Genomic DNA, 26,716 nt, shown 5'->3' on the forward strand with positions numbered 1-26,716 from the left:
CTGAACATAGGCCATAGACTTTGTTCCATATTTGATCTGGAAAAGGAATCATAATTTTTTCGTTTCTTTTTGGGTTAAAAAGAAAAAAATAAATATGTTTAAATTCAAAGAGAAAAAAAAAGGAAAGAAAAAAGAAGTTTTATTTATTTTTTTACTTTTTTAATTAGTAGAAGTGTTAGAAACATATAAGTTGTTAAACAACATATAACACATATGACGTGTGGGTGTCAGTAGTTTTTCAAAAATATTGCTTTAAAAATCTCAGTAGTTGAACATGCCCAATTGATCAGTCTCAAAGTTTGACGTATTACAAAAACGATCAACCGTACAATAGTTCGATGATTATGCATAATTGAACATTTGCAAACGAAGAGCAGAGCACAATGAGAAAGCATAACTAACCATTTAATTTTGTTCCTTTTTGGCACCATTCCTGAGTCCTTGTCCCCTCATCGGTTTCATCTCAGGACTAATGCTTGAAGTAATGAGATATCTAATCTGTAAATTCCAAGCTCCTGATAGTTACATAATACTAGTTCTACTTCTTAGTGACATTCTAGTTCTCATTCTGAGATTACCAATAATACAAGAGCAGGCAAAACAGACAGACGTCAGGTGAAGATCAAACCTTTTCAATACTTGCAATTGGTTTTTTACTTGCGGAAGAAGCCAAATTAAGCTGAAGAACCGATATTGAAAGAATAAAATGTAAAAATTTAAAGAAAACTTTTTACTTTGTCGCGTGGAAAATTAATTACTATCTTGTTCTGAATCAGGTACTATCTGTGAATGATGTCACTCTGCATTTCTAACTGTCTAATACTAATTCTTTGATCCAACATTTGAGATGTTGAAGTGAACCCAAGAACTTCGAGCATTAGAAGCAACTATGTCTAATTAAACTGCGAATAAAATCAATCAAACAATACGGAACGGATCAGCAACACTAAAAACACACACAATTCCTGCTCTGCCCTGACCCCTCACCAACGTAGTTCCTCTGCTAAAAAAATATTGCTTTGAAAATCTCACTAGCATATGCATGCCCTGCAAACCAGTGGTTTGATGACTTTGTAATTGAACATTAGAATATGAAGTATAGAGAACAATGGGAAAACGTAATTAACTAACCAATCTGATTCCTCTGATCGCTTTCATCCAAGGACTGTCATCTGTCTTCCCATCTTTCATTTTGCAAGTCACTTCACTGAGCAAAAGAATATGTTTTTCTTGAAAAGTTTGCTGAAAATGGAAAGTTTCTTGCAGGGCAGAAATCAGAGAAAGCAACACATATGTGCCCATCACAGCAGAGGGTGTCCTAGACAAGTATTTTGCAGCAAACTTATCATACTTATCAAGCATCCAGTAATTTCTAATTTAAAAAGTGAATAAATTAGATATCTAGCTAATCCATAAATGCAAGATATTAAAACTCTTGACAATGACATAAAACTTTTTGTACTTCTTAAGTAGATTCCAGTTCTTCTTGTTCTGAGATTACCAAAAGCATTATAACCAAGCCAGCCCAGTTTCCAGTATGGAGCCACCGTTTAGTGCTTCGCTTCCCAATCAGTAAAGGCAACAGCCCTATGCTATGCTAGCCTTTCTGTCTGAGTTGGCCCATTTACACCCTTATGAACACAATGCCTTTTTGGTCATCCATAAGACAAGGTTGAAAAAGGAACTAAAACTGAACAGTAGAACAGACTACCTGGAGGTGATGGTATATGCAGCCGTTTGAGGCCTCCTAAAAGACTTCTCCTGATCCCTTGAAAGTTATGAATTAAGACGTTAGGTCTGCTCTTGCTCCCTTTCAGTAAATTTTCATTTAAAATTGGTCAATTTCAGTAAGTGAGCCTTGAAAAGTCATCAAACAGCTTAAAAGCCAAATGAGTTTGGACTTGTGATTGGTATAATGGTTAAAAGAATATAGTGAGCAATCCCCACTCAAAGCCAAAGTAAGTAAAAGAATATGCTAATTAACCTCAATCGACATCAACTTAATTTTGATCGGCGACCAAAGCCTTAGTGGTCTCCTCAATACCACCCCTGGTAAATAGAATGGGATCTGCACCAGCTGCTACCACCTGAATGAGTACCAAATAAGCAACACAAACCTAGCATAATTGTTAATATTAATCCAAGGCATCTATATTTATACACATTTTAGTAACATGATGTTACCAATATTCACACCTTTAGCATTCAGAACTCGCTCTAGAACAATTACTGTGGCCGGTCGTCCTATTGCAGACGATAAATTTGATCTTTGAAGCGGCCTTCCTTTTACCAACCTAGCTCCGAATAAATTTTTCGACTTGCCTTGAAAATCTGTAATATTTTATCCAAATAATGATAAAGTATATATCAAGTATTCAAAAATGGGCCGGGTGTAAAAAAATTATGTGACGTTAAATTCAATGGGTCCGTACAAATTTAGTACCCACTAACACTTATCTTGTTCTTATTACTCCACAGAATGATCAAGGCTAACATTCAATGACACAATCACATAAACTTGTGCTTGTGGCTGCAAAATGTTTATATGGTTAAACTAAAATTTTGTATTACATGCCCAAAAAATATGTTTCAGTTTAACATATCAAAAAAGAGAAAAAAAAATCACGGAGTGCTGTGCTGACATTGTAATTTAATATCAAGAAATGAAGAGAAAATGTAACACACTTATGACCATCAAAGCAGATGATGTAGTAGATGAGTATTTTGCAGCAAGCTTAACATACTTATCAAGTGATTAGTAAATTGTATTTTAAATAGTAACTTTTGAGGTCATTAGATATCTTATCTGTAAATTCAAACTACTGAGTCCTAATAATTACATAACACTTGTTCCACTTCTTAGTGAGATTCTAGTTCTTCTTCTCAGATTACCAATAATAAAAGAGCAGACGAAAGAGACATGTGAGGAGAAGGTTTCATTCACAACCTTGTCATTACTTGGTTTTTAACTTGCAGAAGAAGCCAAAGCCGAAGAACTGAAATAAAAATAAATAAAAAGTAAAAATTTAAAGTAAAATGATTAATGAGCTAGAATTAGTGTTGGCCGAAATCCATCTCTATGTTTTCACACAGTGGGAATTGTCGGGTTGAAGATTAATTGCTTTCGTGTTCTTAATCAGATACTATCTGTGAATGATATAACTCAATACCTCACTTCATGCAAGCTTTGATATATTATTCCTTCCTGCTATATATCCACTGCTAATTGTTTTATCAAAAAGTTGGTGTGCTGAAGTGAACCCAATAACTTCTAGCTAGAAGCAACAATGTCCAATTAAACCGCTGATACAATCAATCAAACAATAAGGAAAGGATCAACAACACAAAAAGCACACGCAAGGCACAAAGATTCACATGATATGTCCACAGGTGGTGATGCTGGTATCCACGATACGCGTGATGAAAACAAGTGCGTATATATAAAGAACACCACCTGTCTCCTCACAATAACCCTCGAGAATACAAGCACAAATAAAAATTATGCAATTCCTGCTCTGCTCTGCCCTCATGTACGTAATTCCTCTGCTAAGAAATATTGCCTTAAAATATCGGTAGCATATGCATGCATGACCAGCAAATCAGTTAGACATATGAAATTATCAACCACACAGGAAATCAACAAATCAGTGTGTTTGGTAACGGAAAAAGGAGAAAGAAATGGAGAGTGGAGGCGTGACTTTGACCTCATCCTTAACTTATGAGAGTGGGGAGAGAATAAAAGGGGAAAGAGGGGAGTGGGGAGTGACCTAAGGGAGATTATTTATTTATTTTTTCTCTCTTCTCCTGGGGATTTTTTTCTCTCTTCCTCTCATGGAAAATTCTTTCTTTTACACTCTACTTTACTTTTTGTAAATTACTCGAAAAGCTTTGGGTTTTAAGGCAATGTTTATTAAGCCACATGAGTGGTGGCACAAATTTTTCCGAAAGGCCTAGAAACTAACTTGAGCGTCGGAGGGTTCACGCCGGAAAAACTTCCGGCGCCTCTGACCGTCTTCTGTGATTTTAGGTATTTGCAGGTTAATTGCCAGTGGTCACAGGACATCTTGATGATTACCCAACCGATTCTCCACCAAATAAATTTAATGCTGATGCGGGAGTCTGGTATCAAGTCGCTAACCGACTCAATCGGATTTCGGCATCAACATTTTGGCGCCGTCTGTGGGGAAACGGTACGAAAAGCCAAACTTTTATCTCTATCATAGCGAAGGCAGGATATTATCATGCATGAATCAGAGCAAGTTCTATTTTAGTTTCGAATCCACCAAAGAAAATCCAATTAATCGGTAATAAGTAACACAATTTTGATGTTTGCAAGCTTCAAATCGGTAATTGCCTTCAATTTACTTATCTATATGCGTGATTTATTGTATTGAATGATCAATTTCGTATCTTACAATCTTGGTATTGCTTAAATTTATTTCTCCATGAGTCTAATGATGATTAATTTTATTTTAATTCTCGGATTCAATTGTGCCATTCCAAGAGCTGTTTGTTTAAATCGTAAATTTGGTCAATTTAAGCATGTTGACCGATTAAACAAGCATGCATGCATTTAGTCAATGAAAGCCATGCAATCGCCTTGGTTTTCTTGATAGGTGGGACTGAATTACAGTTGATCTATTCCACAGTAGAAAATCAAGTGGAACAATTAGCTTGAGTTTGCTTAATTTATATGCATGAATATAGTAAAATCTGTGGATTAACATGATACTAATTGGAGAAGTTCGGTGTGCTTCTCACCGTTCCAATTTATGATTTCATTTACGTGAGCATGAGAAATTGATTACAGAGCACAAGTTTAAAATAAACATTTATTGAATATATGAAATCATATCACAAACTAGTGCCCACATGCTTATTGCTGTATAGGCAACTTTTGGTCATGTGCTTGCCATTAAAGTTTTGCATAAGTTCCAAGTTTAGATGCTAAGATCTCATCCACTTTTACAATCGGATTATGCCATGGTTTCAGCATAATTGTGATGGATTAAAACATTTGGAATGAGGATTTAATTACTGATTGGATGCAGAGATGTGGAGTTTCTAAGTTTTTGAAACAGGTTATTAGAGAGGATTTTTAAAAGTAGTGATGCAAAATAACACACAGAAGACGTTCGACAAAATGACCGCAAGATATGAAACAAATCCGTTGCCTTAAATTGTTGTCAGTGCCATGTCCAGGGGCACCTCGGGATTCAGAAAGAGCTCAGGAGTCTACCGGAAAATACTCGGAATTAGATCGGTAAACTCACTTAGCTCTTAATCAAGCTTCAATTTGGTCGTCAAGTCATACATTTATCTAGAATTTCTGATTCTTTTGCATGATTATTCATGAAATCTCACATGCAACAGTATGAGGTCCATATTCTTGTTATTAGTATTATACAATAAGTCATTTACTTGCTTTGACAAGAGTGTACATTTATTGACTGTTAAGCATGATAACGGTATCATATATGGACATAAATCCAGATCCCTGATTAATTCTCTGATTGGGCATGCTTCCTCGAAAAATCAGTCTATGAATCGATAACATACACATCACAGTTCGAGTTTTGCTTCAATCGTTTTTGATTGAATTGGATTATATATGACTTTAAATAAAATAGATGCAATTGAAAAAAAAAATTCATTCATTCTTTTTCTTTTCTTGTTTAAAATTGTTTAAATTAGTAAAAGATTAAAAGCCTTAAAATATGTTCAAGGTAAGACATAAAACCTTAAATTGACAATAGTTGTTTAAAGTTGCTTAAGTCGATCGGTACAAGGTTAGAAGCCTTAAAACCTATTCTAGGTAAGGCATAAGACCTGAAGCAAGTGCAAGGTTAGAAGCCTTAAAGCCTATTCTAGGTAAGGCATAAGACTTTAAGCAAGTGCAAGGTTAGAAGCCTTAAAGCCTATTCTAGGTAAGGCATAAGATCTTAAACAGATAAGAGTAGCTTAAAATTGCTTAAGTCAGTTAAAGGTTAAAAGCCTTGAAACATGCTCTAGATAAGTCATAAAACCTTAAATTGATGATACCTGCTCACCCATGGCGTGGTCGGCAGAGGAAGGAAAATAAGTTGCTTAAGGCTTTAAGTTTGTAAAAAATTATAAACTCTGTAGTTTCCAGTCTTGATTCATTTCACTCTCAATACTAGAAACTGGGGGACTGATGTTTGATAACGGAAAAAGGAAAAAGAAATGGAGAGTGGAGGCGTGACTTTGACCTCATCCTTAACTTATGAGAGTGGGGAGAGAATAAAGGGGGAAAGAGGGGAGTGGGGAGTGACCTAAGGGAGATTATTTATTTATTTTTTCTCTCTTCTCCTGGGGATTTTTTTCTCTCTTCCTCTCATGGAAAATTCTTTCTTTTACACTCTACTTTACTTTTTGTAAATTACTCGAAAAGCTTTGGGTTTTAAGGCAATGTTTATTAAGCCACATGAGTGGTGGCACAAATTTTTCCAAAAGGCCTAGAAACTAACTTGAGTGTCAGAGGGTTCACGCCGGAAAAACTTCCAGCGCCTCTGACTGTCTTCTGTGATTTTAGGTATTTGCAGGTTAATCGCCAGTGGTCACAGGACATCTTGACGATTACCCAACCGATTCTCCACCAAATAAATTTAATGCTGATGCCGGAGTCTGGTATCAAGTCGCTAACCGACTCAATCGGATTTCGGCATCAACACAGTGGTTTCATGAATTTGTAATTGAACATCAGAACATGAAGAGTACAGAGCAATGGGAAAAAATAATTAACTAACCAAAGAATTTTAAATCCAAATAATATAATTAACGTGTGAAAGCAAGGTTGAAGCCCACCTTAGAAGTTTGTGTCTATAAAGGCCAATAAATCTCCTGCTATCTGCTTGCTTAGATCTTCATGTATTTCCATACACCTTTTACTCTACTCAGTTGTTCAACCTTCCTTGGTTTTATGTATCTATTTTATGTGTATTGAGAAGGCTAGTTACCAGGTGTCAACTCTTCTCTTTAAAAGATAAAGTTTGGAAAAATGGAAAGAAAGACACCCACGGCCAACTACCAAATCCAAGGCAAAATTGGTCTTCCCGATTGAGTAAGTGAGCCCTGAAAATTCATCACCCAGCTTAAAAGCCAATTGAATGTAGTCTTCTGATTGGTGTAATTGGTTTTAAAAGCATGAATCGCCACTCAAAGCCAGTAAATAGAGTCGAAGAAGATGCTAATGTACCACAGCTAACATAAACATAATTTGATCAGCCGAATGACTACCAAATGAAAAATCAACATAAACTTAACATAACCGTTAGGGTTTAATCCAAGCCATACATATCGGTAGACATGTTAGCAACATGATGTTACCAATCTTTAACACCTTTAGCATTCAAACCTTGCTCAAGGACAACTGCTGTGGTCCGGTGCTGCAGGCCAAAAATTTGATCTTTGAAGCAACCTCACTCACCTACCTAGCTCCAAAAATTTTTTTTGAAATGCCTTGAAAACCTGTAACATTATATCCGAATAATTATCACATAACTTGTGCTTGTAACGTAATGCGATTGCAGTGCATTCGTTCAGTGTACACTTATCTGGCCATTTCGTCGGAACAAATTCTTTTGCTTCTCTCAAAATGTGCATAATAAATAGTAATATGAACAAATACCTATTCATGAGTGTTAAGATATTTTTGCATATCTTTTTTTTTTCAAGGACTAGAAGTGATTATTCATTTTGTTGATGCCCATTTACAATATATATATATATATATATATATATATGTATGTATTTATGTATGTATGTATGTATGTATATATGTATCTTGCTACCATGACCGTTGAGGTATGATCATGAATAACATCTACCGATGGTGTTTGGTTCAGAAAACAGATTATTATTAAAGCATAACTATAAGACTTTTCAAATGAGACTTTACTTCTCATATAAAAAGCTACATAAGTATGGCAGAACTTTGGGGGCTGTATCAAAGAATAGAGAAATAGAAGGAGAAACAAATGGAATAATTAAGGAGAGGAATGAGATTCCGTTGTTTGGTTACAACTGGAAATCAAACATGAAAAAGGAACTGATTTCTTTCTTCTTCTTTTTTTGATGACAAAATACACTTTGGCTTGAAAAAAAAATCAATTTGATATTTAACGGAAAATTCAAAGTAAAATCAATTTCATTTGTAATACAAGTTCATTTTATTCATAAAATTTCACATATAGAATAAAATTTATAGATGTTTCAAATACAAATACATATTACTATTCAAAATAATAAAAATTTTTACTGCAAAAGAAAATTTGGAAAAAAAAAAACTGTTAAATGGAGAATGGAATTGAGCAGGGAAAGTTTGGTAGAAGATGCACACACTAGTTGTGGAATTATACCGTTAGTCATTTTATTAAAAAAATAAAATAAAAATAAAAACCTCGTTGAATGATTATTTGCTAGGATTAGAAAAATTTATGTGATAAGCAAAACGAGATGAAACCACAATCTCAACCCTCAAAATCAATCAACCCCCAACAGTTTAGTCTCACAAGAGCTCTCTCAAACTTGTGCTTTCCCCCATTCATTCTCTTTACAAATACAAGACTCGCAAAAAATAATAATAATGATAATAAAAACGACCCATACCTAATCACAAGATAATGAAAATATAGATAACAGATTAAAAAAGCTTGTGCCTATCCTAATTCCTGCTCTGCTAAGCCATTTACGTAATTCCTTTTTGGCTGAAAACATTGCTTTCCCAACAAATTAATCAGTTAGACAAATATATCTAATTATTATAATGGTTTGATGACATAATTATATGTATGTATGTGTCAAACTCATGATTTGTCTTCTGTATTTTGCACTGCTGCAGGGCAATGAGCAGACAAAATAATACGTTCACTTGTTGAACTCGACCCTCACAGCGACGGAGAGGACCATTAGCTATATCCTCGAAGACTACCAGAAGGAAGATGGTGTCGAAGTGCGAGAGGAAAAGATTTCCTGGGAGAACTCTTAGGGGAGGACAATCTTTCATGGGTGGAAAGACTTTCAGGCCTTTCAAGGCCAAGCCAGCTCCTGAAGCCAAAGGGAAGAAATCCAAGGCTTAGGTCGCGATTCTTTTTTTTTTTTTTTAATCTGAGATCTGAATATATCTAAATTTAGCTAAAGTCTAAATAGGTCTGAATAAAAATTTCTAAATGACATGTTTGTTTTTTTTCTTTCAACATCTGAAGAAAAAAACTTAAAAGCTAGTAGTGTGACATAAAAATTCTTTTAAGTAGTGCATATATTTGTTCTTCACAATTTATAATTTTTACAGGTTGATTAGTTTGGTAGCATTAAAAAAAATACTATAATTGTTGATCTTAATTTAATTTTTTATTAAAAGATGTAATTATAATATCAAACTTTACTACAAAGTCAACATTGTTATTTTATTTCTGATTCATCACAATGAACATAATTTGATTTGTTCAAGATTTCAGTTTAGCTAATGTTATCATGTGAATAAAAATTTAAAGCAATTAAAAAAATAACTTCAAAAATAATACAAAAATATTAGGTTTATACATAAAATTGGAAATACATGAATTGTTAAGGGTATTTTTGAGATTTGAAATTAAAATTTTTCATTTAAACTTCATACTTCAGATAAAAGTGAACTTTTTCTACTTTTTAAATTCAGATAAAATTGTTTGAAAATAAGTGATAAGTTAAAAAAAAACCTAAAATAAACAATTGTCTGAAAAAAAGTTAAATTCAGACTTCAGATAAAAAAACAAACAGTACCTTAGTTTAGTTCATCTATTAAATCCCGAGAAACCAATTGCAGAACTAGTGGGAAATCAAATATTTGTTAGTGGAAACAAATACGAAACTGGTCCTCAAATTAATGTGTAATGCATTTTGCAAGAAATTTGATAGCCTGATTTTGTTGTCCGTGTCCTGAACTTTTCAAGTTACCAAACCAGACAATTATGAAATTTTGCTACTCAATCTTGTATTGTTGTATTTCTTTGCTTCCAGTTTTCTTGATCAGAATTCAGAACAAACAGCATAAATAAATGCTGCTATATTAAAAAAATTTAAAAATTTCGATCGCCCTTCATTTGTTATCAACAATATGATATTGCCTAGGATCTTTTGGCTTAATCTTCCAGTGCCCATTAGCCAGACTTGCATTCTCAGCAATTCTTCTCCATTTCTTAACCCTTTTATCCATATGCTTTGTTAATGCACAGTACTGTTGCAATTTCTTAGGCATTGCGTCATAAACTTGCCACCATTTCTTATGAGCTCAATCACTGGCAAATATATGGCGACTCACCATGTCCCAATTGCAATCATAGTCCTTGTAACACATCCATGGCTTTAACCCCAGATAATGAATTGCATAAAGACCATCACCCACTTGATGTTCCTTATCGTCTTGCTTTGAAAACACCTTCAAATGGTTTATTCTCTTAGGCAACCTATGCCACCATGTGAACACTTCATTAAGAAACCCCTGGTCGCCCCCATTGTACGACGAAACCTTAAAAGGATTTCAACATCAAATCTTCAAACTTGCACAATGATGGCTCAATCACCATCACCCCAGAGTTGAACAACACTTTGTCATTACCTGCTGGTGATAATTCAGGGTAAAAGAAGAACTCATCGATGTTTTTGAGTACTAAAAGATCAGAATCAATGAAGATAATTTTATCATATTCAATGAGTTGCCATACTCTAAGCTTGCTATAATTCCACTCATTGTATGAATCTTTCTTGGCAAAGGGGCTACGTATGCGCGAAATCCACTTGGTTTTCCATCCGGCAGCTCTCAGGCCGCGGAGAGACTTGCCACTTATTGATTTATCATGAAGGAGAACGAGATCTCTAGTCGAGTTTTTTTGGATTATGCTTTGCGCTAAAGCTATTGCACCGCATACATAAGCTTCTGATGAATGTAGAACTGTTACATAAGCTTCTCTTTGATGGTACGTTGTGTAGTTCAGTTTTGCTAGTCTCGTTTGTGACATAAAATATCTCCATATTTCTTTGGCTGTAAATCAAAATAAAAACACTCAAATATTAATTTCAGGTTAATTTTGGAAAATTAAGAAAAATGAATTACATATGAAGGTTTTGAAGAAGTCGTGGCGTCCGAATTACGTAATACTTTCTCGGAAATTGAAAGTGCAATTCTCTGAGTTACCAAATTCACACAATCAGAATCATGACTGCTGGCTGTATACATTCTGTATCTGTAGATTATTACAACTCTTTAAGGATATCAAAATTGAAGAATCGGTCAAATTTAAACCAATCACACCTAAGCACGAGTTATGCATATTTAATTTGGATTCGTCTCATTTATTAATGCTGAACGAATAATTTACTAAAATTTGAAACTAAAGAAAGCAGTAAATTAATGACCCACCATGACCAGATAAATCAGCCACTAACCTTTTTTTTTTTTTTTTCCCTCAGAACACCTCAAATTTCCGAAGAAAAATAAAATAAAATCTCCTGCATCCATTTCTTGTGAACATTTTATATTTTTTTTATATGCAACAAGCTTTGATTAAAATTTAAGACTCTATCCTCTAGAATAAACTCCAAAACATATCGATTAAAATCATAATATTTTCGTTCTCACTATAGATTCGCCTATATAAGCGACCGTTAAAGTAGGAAAAAAAAAAAGAGCTTAAATACTACTTCGTAATGCATATAACATTGTAAAATTCTTGGAACTGAGTACAAACAGTAAGTTAGCATTTGGTTAGAAAATTGTACAGGGGATTTTCTTCTTCAAGTGATGACCAAATTTTCTTCAGTTTCCAAACTACTCGCCATCTAAAACACAAACAAAATGTTTTCGAGAAACCAGGGAAAAAAAAAAAAAGAAGCAAAACTCACCAGTTTGAGCATAAGCAGGAGCAATTTGGCATGACCCAACAGGCATCAACACTTTATGTTTCAATCTCCTCAAGTCAGGCTTATAAACCCAGTAATCCCCTGCATGCTCCACAAGATCATCACACCTGAACATCTCCACCATGGCCCCACAAGAACCCACAAAGACAACGTACACCGCCTGATCAACATCAGGTTTCACCCACCCACTCTCCACCGCTAGATTCGCCACCACGAGATTCACTTGCAACCTAAACACATCCCTCATCCCACCACCTGCATCTCCATCTCCTCGGCAGGGAACCCTAGCCACTATCACGTCGAGGTACCGGTAATCCTGCGCCGGCATGGGTATATCCGGGCACGCCGGTGGGACCCACTTGTGATCTTCATCAATCCACTCCGGGAAAAAGTCTTCCCACTTTTTATCCTCACCCACATGGTCGAAACGTACGTGAACAGTTTCAACATGCATGTCACCACGTACGCCATCATCATCGTCGTCGTTTATATTTACTAAACCAACTTTAATTTTGTGACCGTTGATGTGTTTTTCGACAATATCGAGCCATTTGGGTGTCTGTGTATTAAGTGGTTAGTATTATATTTATTATTTGGCTCGTAAGCCAAATGGGGTTGTTGTTTAGGTTTGATCGACAAAACGACAAGGAAAAGCGAGAAGGAGAGGAGAAGAAGAGAGATTATGAAGAGCTTTTGACTGAAATTTGTGGGTTTGTTAGAAGAAGATGATGATGAAGCTGCAGCCATTTGATTGAATTTTGCTTCACGTCTTTGTTGAAAGTTGAAAGATTTGTTTTGAGTCGACATTTTGTTTTAAGTTATATCCAACGCATCGAATTGGAATGAAAAGATTGCATTGCAGCATGTTGAGCTTTGTCAAATTGTCTTCTTATGTGTAGGTATTTTATTTTCACACGCATTTGATGCGCGTGGGTAGGTTTACTAAATGTATTTCCTTTTTTATTATTATTAAGATTAAAATGTACGTCTAAGTTGTCAAATTAGGCAACAAACATAATACACTTGTTACCCATTTCCAACTCTCCACAAATTTTATTATTTTTATCTTATATTTCCGCAGCCATTAGATTTTTATCAAACAATTGTTATTTACTTATATTTGTTACCTTATTTTGCAAGGTAACAAAATCCATCAAATTATGAATAAAATCTTTTACGCTACACAAAAAAATTATTTAGTGTACATAAGAGAAAAGTTATTTGTATAAGATTAGATATACATAACTTGATTGAAATGAAATAATATAATTGTAAAAATTAACAAAGTAAAATAAATTATACGCAACTATCTAAAACTTATAAATTCTTAAAAATTCTTACTCTTTGTATATGGTAAGGTAAGAAATTTGAGATCCATCTTCAGTACGAAAAAAAATTATGTCCAAACTCAAAGTCTTTCCTTAGTGAAGCAAAGAAATTCGTACCAACAATATGATCATATAAGCAAATTATTCGTGACCAACAATAAGAAAATTAAACGACGACGATGATGATGGCTAAGTGGTACATAAGAATGAGGTTTTTTGAATAATAACAAAAAGTGTAATAAAATATACTTATCTAAACTAAAGGATACATAAAAAGTTCCTTTTATATACTACTCTCTCTCTCTCCTCCCTACAATGTAGGTATTTTTTTAAAGTTCATTTTTTAAAAGATTGGAGAGTGGATTAAATCTAAATCGATTTTTTTTAGCCTTTACCTCCCTTAAAATTCAAAATCTATTAGCTAGTTAAATAAAAGTACTTGAAAATTATTTGACTAAATCATTGAGGGCATAATTTAGACACTGATAAATAGTTAAAATTTTTCAATTAAATATGATAATCTAATGGCGTTTGTTAGAGTGCAATTTATGCACTAGTTTTGCATTGTTTACTTCCCTTAATATCGATGTTTTGCACTTAATAATAGTGATTTACTTGTGTTTTACTTTTGTAGGTGCAATTCTATTGATTGGTGATAAAATTGAGCTACAAGAGGTTGTTTAAAGATGATTGTTCTCTTGAAGAAATTATGAGCGTCAGAAGAACTTTGTTGATAAGCCGTGGGCGCGTGCTGTCAACTACGGACCTGCAGTTTTTAGTTTAACGTGTTTTGTAGTTTTGGTTATTTTTGTAATTACGAATTTAATATTTCAGATATTAGTATTTTATTTTAAATAGAATTCTAGAGGAGAAGAGAGAGAGAGTATTTAAGGGAGGAATCTATTGTGAAAAAGGGAGATTTTTGAAAAGAAAGAAACCCTAAATCTAAACTTTTCTCTTCTCCCTATGAAGAACTAAACCTATTATTCTGGTTGAAGGTTAATGAAGCTTTGATTCATCACTACTGTGAGATCTTTCTTATGCTTTAATTGTTTTATTACTTTTTGGGTATTTGTTTATTCTCTGAATAATTATCAACTTAATCTATTGTCAATTAAAGGATTCATCGTATGAAGATTTTAATGTTTGTGACAAATAACATAGCAGAGAGCTGTGTTGTGAGAATAAACAATCTAATTTAAATGAACCATCATATGTGTTTGTTGATTAGGATTTGGGTCTCTCTGGTTTTTCAGGCTATCAATTGATTAAATCCTATGATCGTATCTAGGGTTGTCTATTGATTAGGGAAATAACCAACGGTCGTACCTTGTTTATCGACTAGTTAAGGAGAGATTGGCTATTAGAGGGTCTCAGTAGCTATAACCGGTCTATTCGTAAGTAGTAATAATTTATATTTGAATCAATGATCAGTAGTCAAATCAAGCTGAGTTAATTCCTTCAACCAGAGCTTTCTCCAATTTGAATTACAACTTTAATTTGCATTCTTGTTATTTTAATTTGATTTTTATTATTGTCAACAATTCCCCCATTTTACGTTTTACATTTTAAAAGGATTTAAATAATTACCGATCTCTGTGGACACGACCCTACTCAATCACTATACACAATTTATTTAGAGTATGTATTTATTTTTGCTGGTTTCGACAACCATCAACATTCTTAAAGTTCCGTAATCACAGCCAGTACAATGGTTCTATCAAATGAAATATTTCTATCCAAAATCAATTTCTTTTTTATCATATGGAATTAATCGATTTGGAATTGTGGATTTTTAATAGATATAATAAATACCCCAAGTATTTTGATAATATTCTAAAATTATCGTTGAGTTAGTGTGTGGCTTCGGGAGTCACTGTCATGAACTTGGTCAGTCTAACAAATATAACGTAACCCATGGTATCATCAAAATATGTGCAACCTTGCTCAGTAGAAACCAAATCAGATTAGGGAAATTATCTCTGTTGTCTTGGTCAATCTTTTGTGACTTCATCAATAGACATAACATGTAGCCACGCCACAATTTTTAATTTTAATTGGAATGCTTAGAAGTCTATTAAAAATTATAATGTAACCTAACTAAGAATAATATCAATTATTCTATTTTAATATAATATTTAATTAAACTATTGCCATTATTGTACTTAGTCATGGCTCATATGTGGATCCACTAATTGTTTCGCACCGTTGATTGATTGAGGGACGGTCAAGATTTGATTAAATATTGGAATTGGTATGCGATCTCATTAAAGTTGACTTCTAAAATTGCATTCTCAATTATTCAGATTTAAAAAACAAGAATGATAATATGATAGTTACGTTTTAATATTCTACGTTTGAAATATTATGTTTCTTCTCAAAGCTGCAAATCTCATTTACATTACCTGGTCAAAGACTTCTTGAAATAAATTATTTATGCTATTAATTCAGTTAGTTAAGGATATACTTTAAATGACATGACATTTAATCAACCAACGATACAACATATATCGATTTAATATTAAGATATCTAAACATAATGAGACGACAAGATCAATACTCAACATATAATTTATTTTTAATACAATTTCTTTCATAAATATTGATACAATATTATTGTATCAATGTCATGTCACTTGCTTGACTTTATTTACTTATTACTTTAACTCTTTTAGTACCCATACGTCACTCATTAAACTCGTATATATTTTGTATGCATCGAATTATTGAGAATAGAATTCATAGAGTTCAACTCTTGTGCATGAACTTAGGATTTCTCTATTAAGTTTACTTGGATATGATTATATTTTTGTTCTAGTTTATGACCTCTTTTAATTTTTTTTCGATACATATGATTTTCATTAAATCACAACTGTAGTTGGCATTTCACATCACCCGCAATTGATTAGTTGCTTTCTAATCCAACAAAATTAATATGGAAAGAAATAAATGGCAACCGATAAATATTCCAACATTATGTATTACGCTGAAGATTAAGCCAATCCCACTGCTACAAAACTGAATTTCTTTGACAGAATGCTTTTTCGCATGATCATGTATGTGTTAAAGTTTTGTGACATATATATTATTTTATTGATGTGGCAAACACAATCCTTTCAAAATCTTAGAGACCTTGAAATTTTGATTATTCTTTAATAAGTCAACGACAAAATTCTATCAAACAAAATTTACTATTTTAATTATTTTATGTCGCCACATCAATAAATTAAAATGATGACATTTCATTCGCTCAAAAAAAAAAAAAACTTATGTAGGCCGAGTTCGCCACCTCATCACATTCAAAAGGCGTTTTCAACCAATAAAAATTTGTCATCTAAAAAGTTTAATGGATCTTTCGAAAAGCCTGACTCGAGTCTGAGCCTGAGTGTTTCAAGTCGGGCTCAGCCTAAGCTCGAGCAAAAAATCCAATAAATGCTCAAAAAATAAAAAATAATATATTTTATTTTTAATTGAAATACACTTTTTAATATTTGTTTAACCTATCCAGAACATATATTTTTTTAAAAAAAAAATTCCAGAACATATATTTAAAGTTTTAATTAACTTTCAATACCTAATCTAATAAGAAAGTTTATAAATTATAAATTTATTAAATACAATGAAAAAGGTTTAGAAAAATTAAAGTATAAATCAGAGGTTTTAAAGTTAAAATATCAAATAGTGGCAAAATGGGCGCCCAAAAAGTGCCTCAAATCAAAATCATTCAAAATTCCTCTCTTCGATCCCCTTCTTATTTTAGAGGGAAAAAAGTTTTCATGTACCGCTGAAATAAAGTTAACACAAAAACATTCTGAAATTGAAAACTCGGAACGAATCTCGCGCCTCTCGCCTTCTCTTTCTCTCTCTCTCACATAAATGTTAATCTCGCCAGTAAAACTGACATAAAAATTTTATTTTTCTTGATCTAGTCCTCGCAAATAAGCCGTTTGCTTTCGTCACTTGCTGAGCAATCCTCTCCAAAAATGAAACAACTGAAATTCAAATGGGTAATTTAATAGTTTTGGCTTCGGGCTTTTAATTCTTCTCTCCAGATTTTTTTTTTAATCTGAAATAATGTTAAAACAATAATTTTTTTTTTGGTATAATTTCAGCAAAGGTCCAGAGCTAATTTCATCTTTTCCTCTTGATTGCCTTTCATCATTGGTTTCTCATGTGAACATTACTTTACTTTACTTTAATTCTTTGCTTATTATAAATTTAATTGGTCTCGATTGAAATTTTTACAAGATTTAATGAATGTTAAAATTTAAGTAACAATTAAAATTTGTACACCAAGTGTTTGTTATAATGCCATGGCATCAAGAAAATTTGTACACCAAGTGTTGATGCAATATTCTGTCATGCCTGCGGATTCAACTTGCTAAGATTTTGGTTATGCCTTCAGGTTCAAGCGTTGTTGCTGATTATGTGAGCTGTTGAGATTTTAGTATTGAGCATGGCTGCTTAGATTCAATTTGAGCAAATGTAATTGTTTCCGTTTCTGTCACTATATTCTTACAAGGACTTTTTTGATAGAATAAAATTATGTCAGTAACATGGTCTGTGACAAAAATTATTCTGTCAAAAAAGCCCAATTTTGTAGTGATTCCAAATACCGGTTTAGTTTCTTTCCTCCTCGTTTTGTCAATAATTGATTCTATTCCTGGTTAAAACAAGTTCTTTACTTCTCTAAAAATGTGCATAATTTCCCCAATTATAGAAGTGTCAAGATATTTTTGCCTTTCTTTTTTTTAAGGACTAATAATAATTTATTGTTTGGTTATAAGTACTAGAAATCAAACATGAGAAAATAATTGAGTGCTTTTTTTTTTGGTTAACTAAAAAAATACGTATTTTTTGTATTTGATATTAAATAGAAAGTTGAAAGTAAAATAAAATCCAGTTGTAATATAAGTTCACTTCATTCATAAAATTAAACGTATAGAATAAAATTTATAAATGTTACTTATACAAATACATATTACTATTCAAAATAATAAAAATTTCGCATTGGAAACAATTTTGAAAAAAATAAATAAAAGTTTTTAATGGAGAAAGGAATTGCGGAGGGAAAGTTTGATAGAAGATGCACGCTAACTAGTTTTGGAATTATGTATACCGTCAGTCATTTTATTAAAAAAAATAAATAATAATTTGATCAGCCACCAGAGCTTTAGTTCAGTGATTTTCTCAATACGACGTACGGTCCTCAGAACCTTATCATGATACTTGTATATTCTAAGCTTCATGACATTATATTAAACAGGGCCGGCTTTAACCAATTGGGGGCCTTAGCCGAAATTTTATTTTAGGCATTCTAATGTTAAAATATCAACTATCACAAGAATATTAAATAGTTCAAAAAACTCTCACAACAACATCAAGTAGCTCAAAATTCAATAATATTCAACAATATCTTGAATTACAACAATTATTAACAAGATCTAAAAAAATAAAAAATAATAGTTGGAAAGATATCTATTTATTTCCACATGAATATTAACTAACTTTGTCTTCCACAAAATCCAGCTCCTTAAGATGCTCTAAAACTTCATCAGCCATAACCGTAATCATCCCGCGAACTTTATATCATTGCTCCTACCTAATATGATCCTAATGCATATTTTCTAGTTGACATGTTTTTCAAATTAAAAATAAATAAACAAACAATTTTTTTTCTAGATTATTCAAGCCAAAATCAATACAAAAAATAAAAAATAAATTAAATTTAAAAAGGATAAGAACAGTAATAAAAAAAATGAAAAAAATAGAATGATAGCACCTGTAATTGAGTCAATTGACTAGTTGAGATGAGGATGATGATGGCAATGAATTTTGTAGAGAAAGAGAAGAGAGCACAAAAACTTTTTGTTGAAAGTAGCTTTGATTCAATGTGTATCGGTTTATAGATAATGAGTTTTTAAATATATTTTAATAAAATACTAAAAGTTAGCTCTAAAAATCTAATGTTACTAATTTTAATAAGAGTTCTTTTTGGAAATGGAAAGCATTCATTTTTTTTTTTTGGGAAAATAGTAAAAGAAAATAAAGAAGTAACGTTCAAAATAATTATTATACCATACAAATATATTTTATATTTAAGGTAAAGATTATCAAATAGGAGAGATAATTATGAATGAGAGTAATGATAAGGTAAAGGCTAAAAATTAGGTTTTTTTTTATTGTACAAAAACAAATATATACGTAACTTAATTTTTTTAATCTTAAAAAAATTAATTATATTGATTAATAAATAGATACCCAAAAATTAGGGTCTTCCTAAATACGAGGCCCTAGGCAACTACCTAGTTCGCCTAGTACTAAAGGCGCCACTGATATTAAAAATGTATTGCTAAGGTAATTAGAAATTTGTTTTATCCAATGAATGTTACATTTACTGGCATGTTTAATATTTTGTTTTGGTTAAAAATTTTGCTATCTAATAGCTAATAACTGAATTTGACTAATTTTTATGTAAATTTTATAGACCCACCGATTCACCATTTTTTATGTTATGATCATTGTAGGCATGTTATTTTTTAAATTATGACTCCATGTGAAATCAAAATTTAAATTTCACCATCTTTTATAGGATTTGATTAACCTAAATAATTCCTTATTGTTTTTTATGATAACAAACATGATTAAACTTGATTAATCTTTTAAGAGCTCAACATAATTTTCATCTATTTTTGACAAGCTTCATAAAGTATGTCTATAAAGATTTGGAGTCAAAACAGTCATCTTGCAAAATAGTTCACTGCAGCAGTTTTTGTGGAAAACAGCTATCCGACATGTGTAATAAACGGCTCGCTGATATCAACAAGAACTGAAGTGTAGCCTCTGGACCTAAACGACGATCCGACAAGTTTGATAAACGGCTCGCCGATATCAACCAGAACTGAAGTGTAGCCTCTGGACCTAAACGGCGATCCGACAAGTTTGATAAACGGCTCGCCGATATCAACCAGAATTGAAGTGTAGCCTCTGGACCTAAACGGCGATCCGACAAGTTTGATAAACAGCTCGCCGATATCAACCAGAACTAAACGGTAGCCTCTAGACCTAAACGGCAATCCGACATCTAGTTAACGGCGATCCGACAATTTGAAAAATCAGCCCAACGGTCATATTGACCAGTCAAACGGCGATCCGACATCTAGCTAACGGCGATCCGACATCTAACTAACGGCAATCCGACAGTGTGCAGAAAGTCAATAACGGCTAGTTTTCAGCTGCAGCTATAAATAAGCTCATTCAAATTCAAACAAAGTTGGATCACAACACGACTACTAAGCTTATACTTGATAATACAATCTTCATTGAGCTTTATATACATTCTTGCTTCATCTATTCACATATTGGGTATCATTTTGTAATCTTAAATATTGTGAGAGGCAAAACAAGTTTATAATCTTTTATCTTTGAGGGATTATAGTGTTGGGATACACTTGGGTTAAGAGATTGGGATAATCTCTTGTTGTAAAGGTTATTGACACCTTGAAAGTAAAGTGTAATCAATTGAAGCCTTGGAGGCTTGCTTAGTGGAATCCTCAAGCCCGGAAAGCTTGGAGGCGTGGACGTAGGCGAGGTTGGCTGAACCACGTAAAAATCTTCGAGTTTGAATCTCTCTTCCCTTATCCTTTTTATATTGTGATCAACTTATTTGTTGTTACTTTGAATTTGGATTATATTTGCATTAAGTTTTTTCTTAATAAATTGAATAATTTTTTTTGAATCCCAATTCATCCCCCCCCTCTTGTGTTGCATACTTGTATTTCAGGCATGTTATTTTTTAAATTATGACTCCATGTGAAATCAAAATTTAAATTTCACCATCTTTTATAGGATTTGATTATAATAATCAAATAACACAATAAACAAACACAAGGCAAAACAATTTACGTGGTTCGACATATTAATTAATATGCCTACATCCACGGGTGGTGATACTAATAAGCCACTATATAATGAAAAAGTGTACAAATAACAATAAGCTCTCAGATGAGCACAAAAAAAAAAAAGGAAACACCAATCTCAACACTCAAAATCAATCAATCCCCAGCAGTTTGGCCTCACAAGAGCTCTCTGTGTGTTGTGCTTTCCCTCATTCATTCTCTTTACAAATACAAAGGCTCGCAAAAAAACAGAACGAATTACTGAAAACATACATAACAGATTAAAAAAGCACGCGCCGCGCCCGTCCCCCAATTCCTGCTCTGCGACGCTGAAAAATATCGCTTTCCCCAAAAAAAAAAAACAAATGAATCAGTTACACAAATATATCTAATTTTAAATTAACGAAGAAGAGTAGAGAGAGAGCAAACGAGAAGGAAAGCGTAAACAAATTATAATTACTAACCAGAGTTATTAGCACCATTACATATATATCCCTGCTGAATCCCCTCCTCTGTTCACCATTCGTTTCTAAAATGGATTAAAAAATAACTACTAATTAATTTTAATTAAAATAGAGTGAGACACGCAATGCATGCAGGAGATCTAGAAAGCAATTACCCGTGGCGGTGGCACTTCACTCAATCTCGATGTTGGGAATGTGGCGTATCTTAGGCCAGTCCTCTCCTGTCTCCTCTCTGTAACGTTCTTCTAAAATATAACACCGCCTAATATACAATTCCTGGAGCGTTGTCTTCTGAAGAAGGTGATCGGGCAGTGCTTTTAATTCAGGGCAACTCGAAATAGTCAAGGAAGAAAGACGTGGCATGATTATGATTTCTTCCTTTATTGCAGTCCCGAGATCCCACTCTTCCAGTTCTTCCATATAACGAAATCTGAGCAGTTTCAATTTGGGAAAGGCAATAACTGAGGAGCCATCCGTATCACCTTCTACTCCCAGAAATTCATTACCCACTCTTTTCACACTTTCCATTCCTAAAATATGAAGAGATTCAAGGGATGGTAATTTTCCCAAAGGAGGCAAATGCTCGCAATTTCTCCACCCGAAGAGAAATAAAACCGTTAAATTGGTTAACGACATGAACCAATTTATGGGGACAACATTCCCCCTCCCTCTGTATTCGTCTATCCGTAATTTCTTTAAATTAGGAGGTGGTCCCAAGGCTTCAAGAAGCCGTTCATCTTCATCCTCCTCATTCTCCCTCCTCCCAGCTTGTTCTTCATCTCCATCTCTTGAATCACCAAAATGAAGTCCCAATTTTAAGAGATTTTTCTTTTTCTCAAGCTCAGCCCTTCTAGCCTCCCCCGCATCTGACACATCACCCAGCCCACGTATCCTGCAGTCTCGAAGGAGGTTAAGCTTTTTAAGAGACCCAAGGCTACATGCTCTGTCATACCCTCCACCCACAACAAAATCTCTCACCCTCCGAAGCCTGATTAATTCCCCAATCCCTGCCGGCAAGTATCTTAAAGAATCAGTCCCCTCATTGTGTAAATACATCAGCTTTCTTAACCTTCCAATCCCTCGAGGTAATTCTCTAAGTTTTACACAACAACTAACATCTAAACGTTCTAAATTATATAACTCACACAACGTCTCGGGTAATTTTTCTATCTTCTTTATACCTTTCAAATTAAGGTATTTCAAATGTAACAATTTTTCTATATTTGTTGGAATTTCCTTGATGTAATTCACACATGACCACCTATCACCATTTAATTTTAATGCCCTTAAACAAGTTAATTTATCAAATAATTGAGGTAGGACTTCGCTAGACCATGAATATTCATCACTTTCAACTAAGAGGCTACGCAATCCTCGCAATCCTTTAACGTTACCCCAAATGGAGATCGGAACCGAAGCCCCTCTATATAAAGCTAACATTAAATGAAGGATTTTTTTCTCCCCAAAAGAGCTCATAGCTGACTCTTCACCACCATGAATTTCTATTGTTGAACACTCATTACTACATAAGTATTGGGCAAAGTCATGCACTATATCGTGCATTTTGCAAGTAGAGATTTCACCATCATCATCTTTTTTAAAATCCTGAAAGAATGAACGGCTAGCTAAGATGTTGAAATACTCTTCACCAATATCCTCCTTCTCTTTGGCCCCTTTCTCACTAAGATAACCTTGTGCCATCCATAGGTTAATTAACTCTTTTTTTTGTATGCCGTAGTCTTTTGGAAAGACGGCACAATAAGTGAAACATTGTTTGACCTTAGAGGGCAATTCATTGTAACTCAACAATAGAGGGGTCAAAAGGCCTCTCTCAACCCCTTCTAGTTCCCATATCTCACTCTCTAAGATATTTTGCCATTCTTTTTCAGTGTTTCTAGATTGCAGGAGACTAGCAATCGTCTTTGCAGCTAAAGGTAAGCCCTTGCACTTTCTTACAATTTGTCGGCCAATATTTTCTAATTTTTCACATTCCTCCTTGGACCTGTCGAATAATGCTAACTGCTCAAACACTGACCAGCATTCTATTTCAGACAATACATTGACAGAGGTAATATTGGTTGATCTCATACAACGGGCAACTCTATCCTTACGCGTGGTAATCAAAATTTTACTTCCATGGAGACCATTCTTTAAACATTTGTAGAATGGTTCCCACTTATAGTAATCTTCATTCCACACGTCGTCTAAGACAAGAAGAAATTTCTTCCCTTCAACCCATTCTTGAATGTGTTGCATGAGAGATTGAAACTCTACAAGGTCTTTGGCGGAACCTGGCTTCAGAGCCTCAATGACTGCTCTAGCGATTCTGAACTCATCAAAAGGATCTGACACACAGACCCATATTCTTTCATCAAAATGTTTTTTAACATCACCGTTGTTGTAGGCAAATTGAGCAAGAGTTGTTTTGCCTATGCCCCCCATCCCAACAAGTGAGATGATACAAGGGCCTTTCTGTTCTTTACTACTCTCACATAACAACCTATTAACGAGTTCGTTCTTCTCTTTTTGTCTACCAAATATCTCGGACTCATCAATTGAGGAGATACTTGGCACTCGTTGATCCGCTCTCTCATTACTCTTGGTAACATTCACAGAAAAACCAAACTGGTCTTTCTGTTTGGCAATATTATCAAGAGTTTTATTGATTTCTTTGATCTTGAGAGCAATGTCACGACGTAAGACAATTGGTTTGCAGCCAAACCAAGAGGCAGCAGGAAAGAAGGAACATACCTTCTTCTTAGGAACGAGAGCATCATTCTCATGATCATCCACTCCATCGATCTGCAGTTTGAGCCTTGCAGTGTTCCACTCACCCAACACATCTTCCATGTCGTAACATGCGCATCTGAGTCGATCGAGCCAGAGTCTGACAGTTTCCTCCTTTACTTGCCTTTTCTCTGCATCATGGAGCACAGCTCGAATGGCTTGGAGATTGCTGGTCAGCTTCTTCGCTTCCTTTCCGACACCCGTTGCAAGCCTCACTTGTTCCTTCGCCTCTTCAACAGCCATTGAGGTCAGCAGCTCCAAGAGAGGGGAAATGATCGCATCAACCATGGTGAAAACAGAAAAAAGAGAGAGAGAAGAAATTGATGGTGAATTGTTGCAAAAGTAAGTAGCTAATGCTGAAAGAAATGAAGGAGCTGATAATGTGGTGAAAATGTTGCCGTATTCTTTCAATTCTTATAGTACTGCAAGCAAAATTCTAATTTAGAAATATTTCATTTCAGCCCCTTGTGAAAGAAGCTACTGTTATTATTATTACTTTTTTTTCTTAATACCAGCAAAGAGTGAAAATGACGTACAGTTGTGGACAGGAAATAATATATTGTTAGGTCCTACATCGGCGATTCACGCGGTATATGAAACTGACAAAGTTTTCTATGATCTCTTTTTAAATAATTGAACAAGTTGTTAGATAAATATATATGATCGTGTCGTCATATTGAGATTTGGAAGCATTTCCTTTACAATCACCCATGGACTTGATAATTTTTAGATTGTTTGATCTGAATTATATGTGTATTATTAGCTTAGAAATACCTTGACCATCTCTTTCTTATTTTCTTCTTCTTCTTTTTTTGTTTTTAAAAAAAATTTGACTTGTTTTGCATAATTAGTTGAAAGGAAAGAATGAACATACTAATAAACTAAGAAAACGCTGCCACATAATATTTTAAGATTCATATCAAACCATTTTATTTAGATTTTGTCATTTTAGCAGATGTCTGATAGTGGGAGTTTAGAGTTTAATCTCTAACTTTACTTGTGAAGTGTGAAAAATCAAATAATCTTTTCAACTCGTTTTTCAACAAAAATAGATAACAATTCATCATCAGTTATTTCTCATTATGTATAAAATGATCAATTTAGAGCTGGATATTCACATATTTTTCTATTTCTAATCATTTCAAAATATAATTTGAACTTTTAAAAAAAAATTAAATTGTAATAAAGTGACATAAATATTAAAAAATGAAAATAAAAAGTCAAAAATGTAATGCGGAAAAAAGACAAAACCTTTTTGTTTGTTCTATTCATGGCATCATCTAAATATGAGAAATGACAGGTTGATTGTGATTGTGAACGTGAACAACCATATTAATTGCAACACAGGAATACCATCAAAGTTTTAATAATTCATGACTCATGCATCCTCTGTTTTTCTAATTATTCCGCATAGAAGGCTAAAGTTTAATGTGTGATTCTCAAATTCATTGTCAAGTGATTTGAATGTTTTAACGAACAGCGCTTAATTTTCTTTTTGAAGGAGCACAATAACAACTTGAAGATTCCTGGAAATTGCCTACAGCACAAATATTTTTCATTTGAACAAAAACCATCAATAATTTTCAAACTTAGAAGATATTTATTTTTTTTCCCATAACCCACCAAAAACCTTTTCATTTAGTGTAACTTTGTAATTTTCTTAGATGATACTTAAAACTGCTAATATCTTCTAATTATTGTTTTAAAAATCTAAATAATTGCATGCCCAATTAACGGATCAGTAGTCTCAGTTCGACATATTTATTTATTTTTAAAAAAAAGAAATACACGGTTATTTGATGACTCTGGAATAGAACATCAGGAAATGAAGAGAAAAAGTAACATACTTTATGACGATCATTGCGGATGACATAACAGATGTAAGCATTTATTGCCAATTAATTGACATTCTTATCAAGTAATTGTTTTAATTAGACTCGAATTCAAAAGCTCTGCTCTGCTCTGCCCTTCGGTAATTCCCCTGTTCAAAAAATAATATTGTTTTAAAAATCTCAATAACAACATGCCCAACAAATCAGTTTGACATGACATATTTAAAAAAAAAACGATCGAGCAACACCGTAACTTTGGTTATAACGACTTTGTTGTAATTGAAACATTATTGGGAAATTAATGAAGAGTAGAGAGCAATTAGAAAGCTTAATTAAGCTAAACAATTTGATTATTAACTCTCTAGTCTCTTCTGCACCATTCCAGTTATCCTCTGATCGATCATACAATCCAATGCATAATCTATTCTTTAGCATGCGGCTTTAGACACAGCTGTTATAAACTTGGTCAGCTTAACAAATATAACGTAACA

The 26,716-nt window shown here is 33.4% G+C and overlaps 1 protein-coding gene, 1 long non-coding RNA gene and 1 pseudogene across 5 annotated transcripts; all 3 read right to left on the reverse strand.

The window, feature by feature from the left end:
- Positions 1 to 780: 780 nt before the first annotated feature.
- LOC127902521 (uncharacterized) lies at positions 781 to 2,419 on the reverse strand. Of its 3 annotated transcripts, none has more exons than XR_008054882.1 (5): positions 2,197 to 2,419; positions 1,712 to 2,087; positions 1,463 to 1,631; positions 1,132 to 1,318; positions 781 to 1,047 (listed from the first exon to the last, which is right to left on the reverse strand). It is a non-coding gene; the product is annotated as an uncharacterized LOC127902521 (long non-coding RNA). The 3 variants fall into 3 exon arrangements; XR_008054881.1 differs by having other exon boundaries at positions 1,502 to 1,631; positions 2,197 to 2,416; XR_008054880.1 differs by having other exon boundaries at positions 1,132 to 1,631.
- Positions 2,420 to 10,096: 7,677 nt separating this feature from the next.
- On the reverse strand, positions 10,097 to 13,070 carry LOC127902393 (putative UDP-glucuronate:xylan alpha-glucuronosyltransferase 4; annotated as a pseudogene).
- Positions 13,071 to 21,062: 7,992 nt separating this feature from the next.
- On the reverse strand, positions 21,063 to 24,924 carry LOC127902519 (putative disease resistance protein RGA1). Of its 2 annotated transcripts, XR_008054879.1 has the most exons (3): positions 21,762 to 24,924; positions 21,607 to 21,671; positions 21,063 to 21,484 (listed from the first exon to the last, which is right to left on the reverse strand). XR_008054879.1 is itself a non-coding variant. In XM_052441776.1 (2 exons), exon 1 carries the CDS (start codon positions 24,679 to 24,681, stop codon positions 21,778 to 21,780), a length of 2,904 nt encoding a protein of 967 aa, XP_052297736.1. In that variant the 5' UTR covers positions 24,682 to 24,924; the 3' UTR covers positions 21,063 to 21,671; positions 21,762 to 21,777. The 2 variants fall into 2 exon arrangements, 1 of the variants encoding a protein (XP_052297736.1); XM_052441776.1 differs by having other exon boundaries at positions 21,063 to 21,671.
- Positions 24,925 to 26,716: the final 1,792 nt, after the last annotated feature.

The sequence above is a fragment of the Citrus sinensis genome, chromosome 5 (assembly GCF_022201045.2).
Source record: "Citrus sinensis cultivar Valencia sweet orange chromosome 5, DVS_A1.0, whole genome shotgun sequence".
NCBI lineage: Eukaryota > Viridiplantae > Streptophyta > Magnoliopsida > Sapindales > Rutaceae > Citrus > Citrus sinensis.

Coding starts and splice junctions, on each gene's coding strand:
- LOC127902519 (XM_052441776.1), bottom strand. CDS start 24,681: ATGGTTGATGCGATCATTTCCCCTCTCTTGGAGCTGCTGACCTCAATG.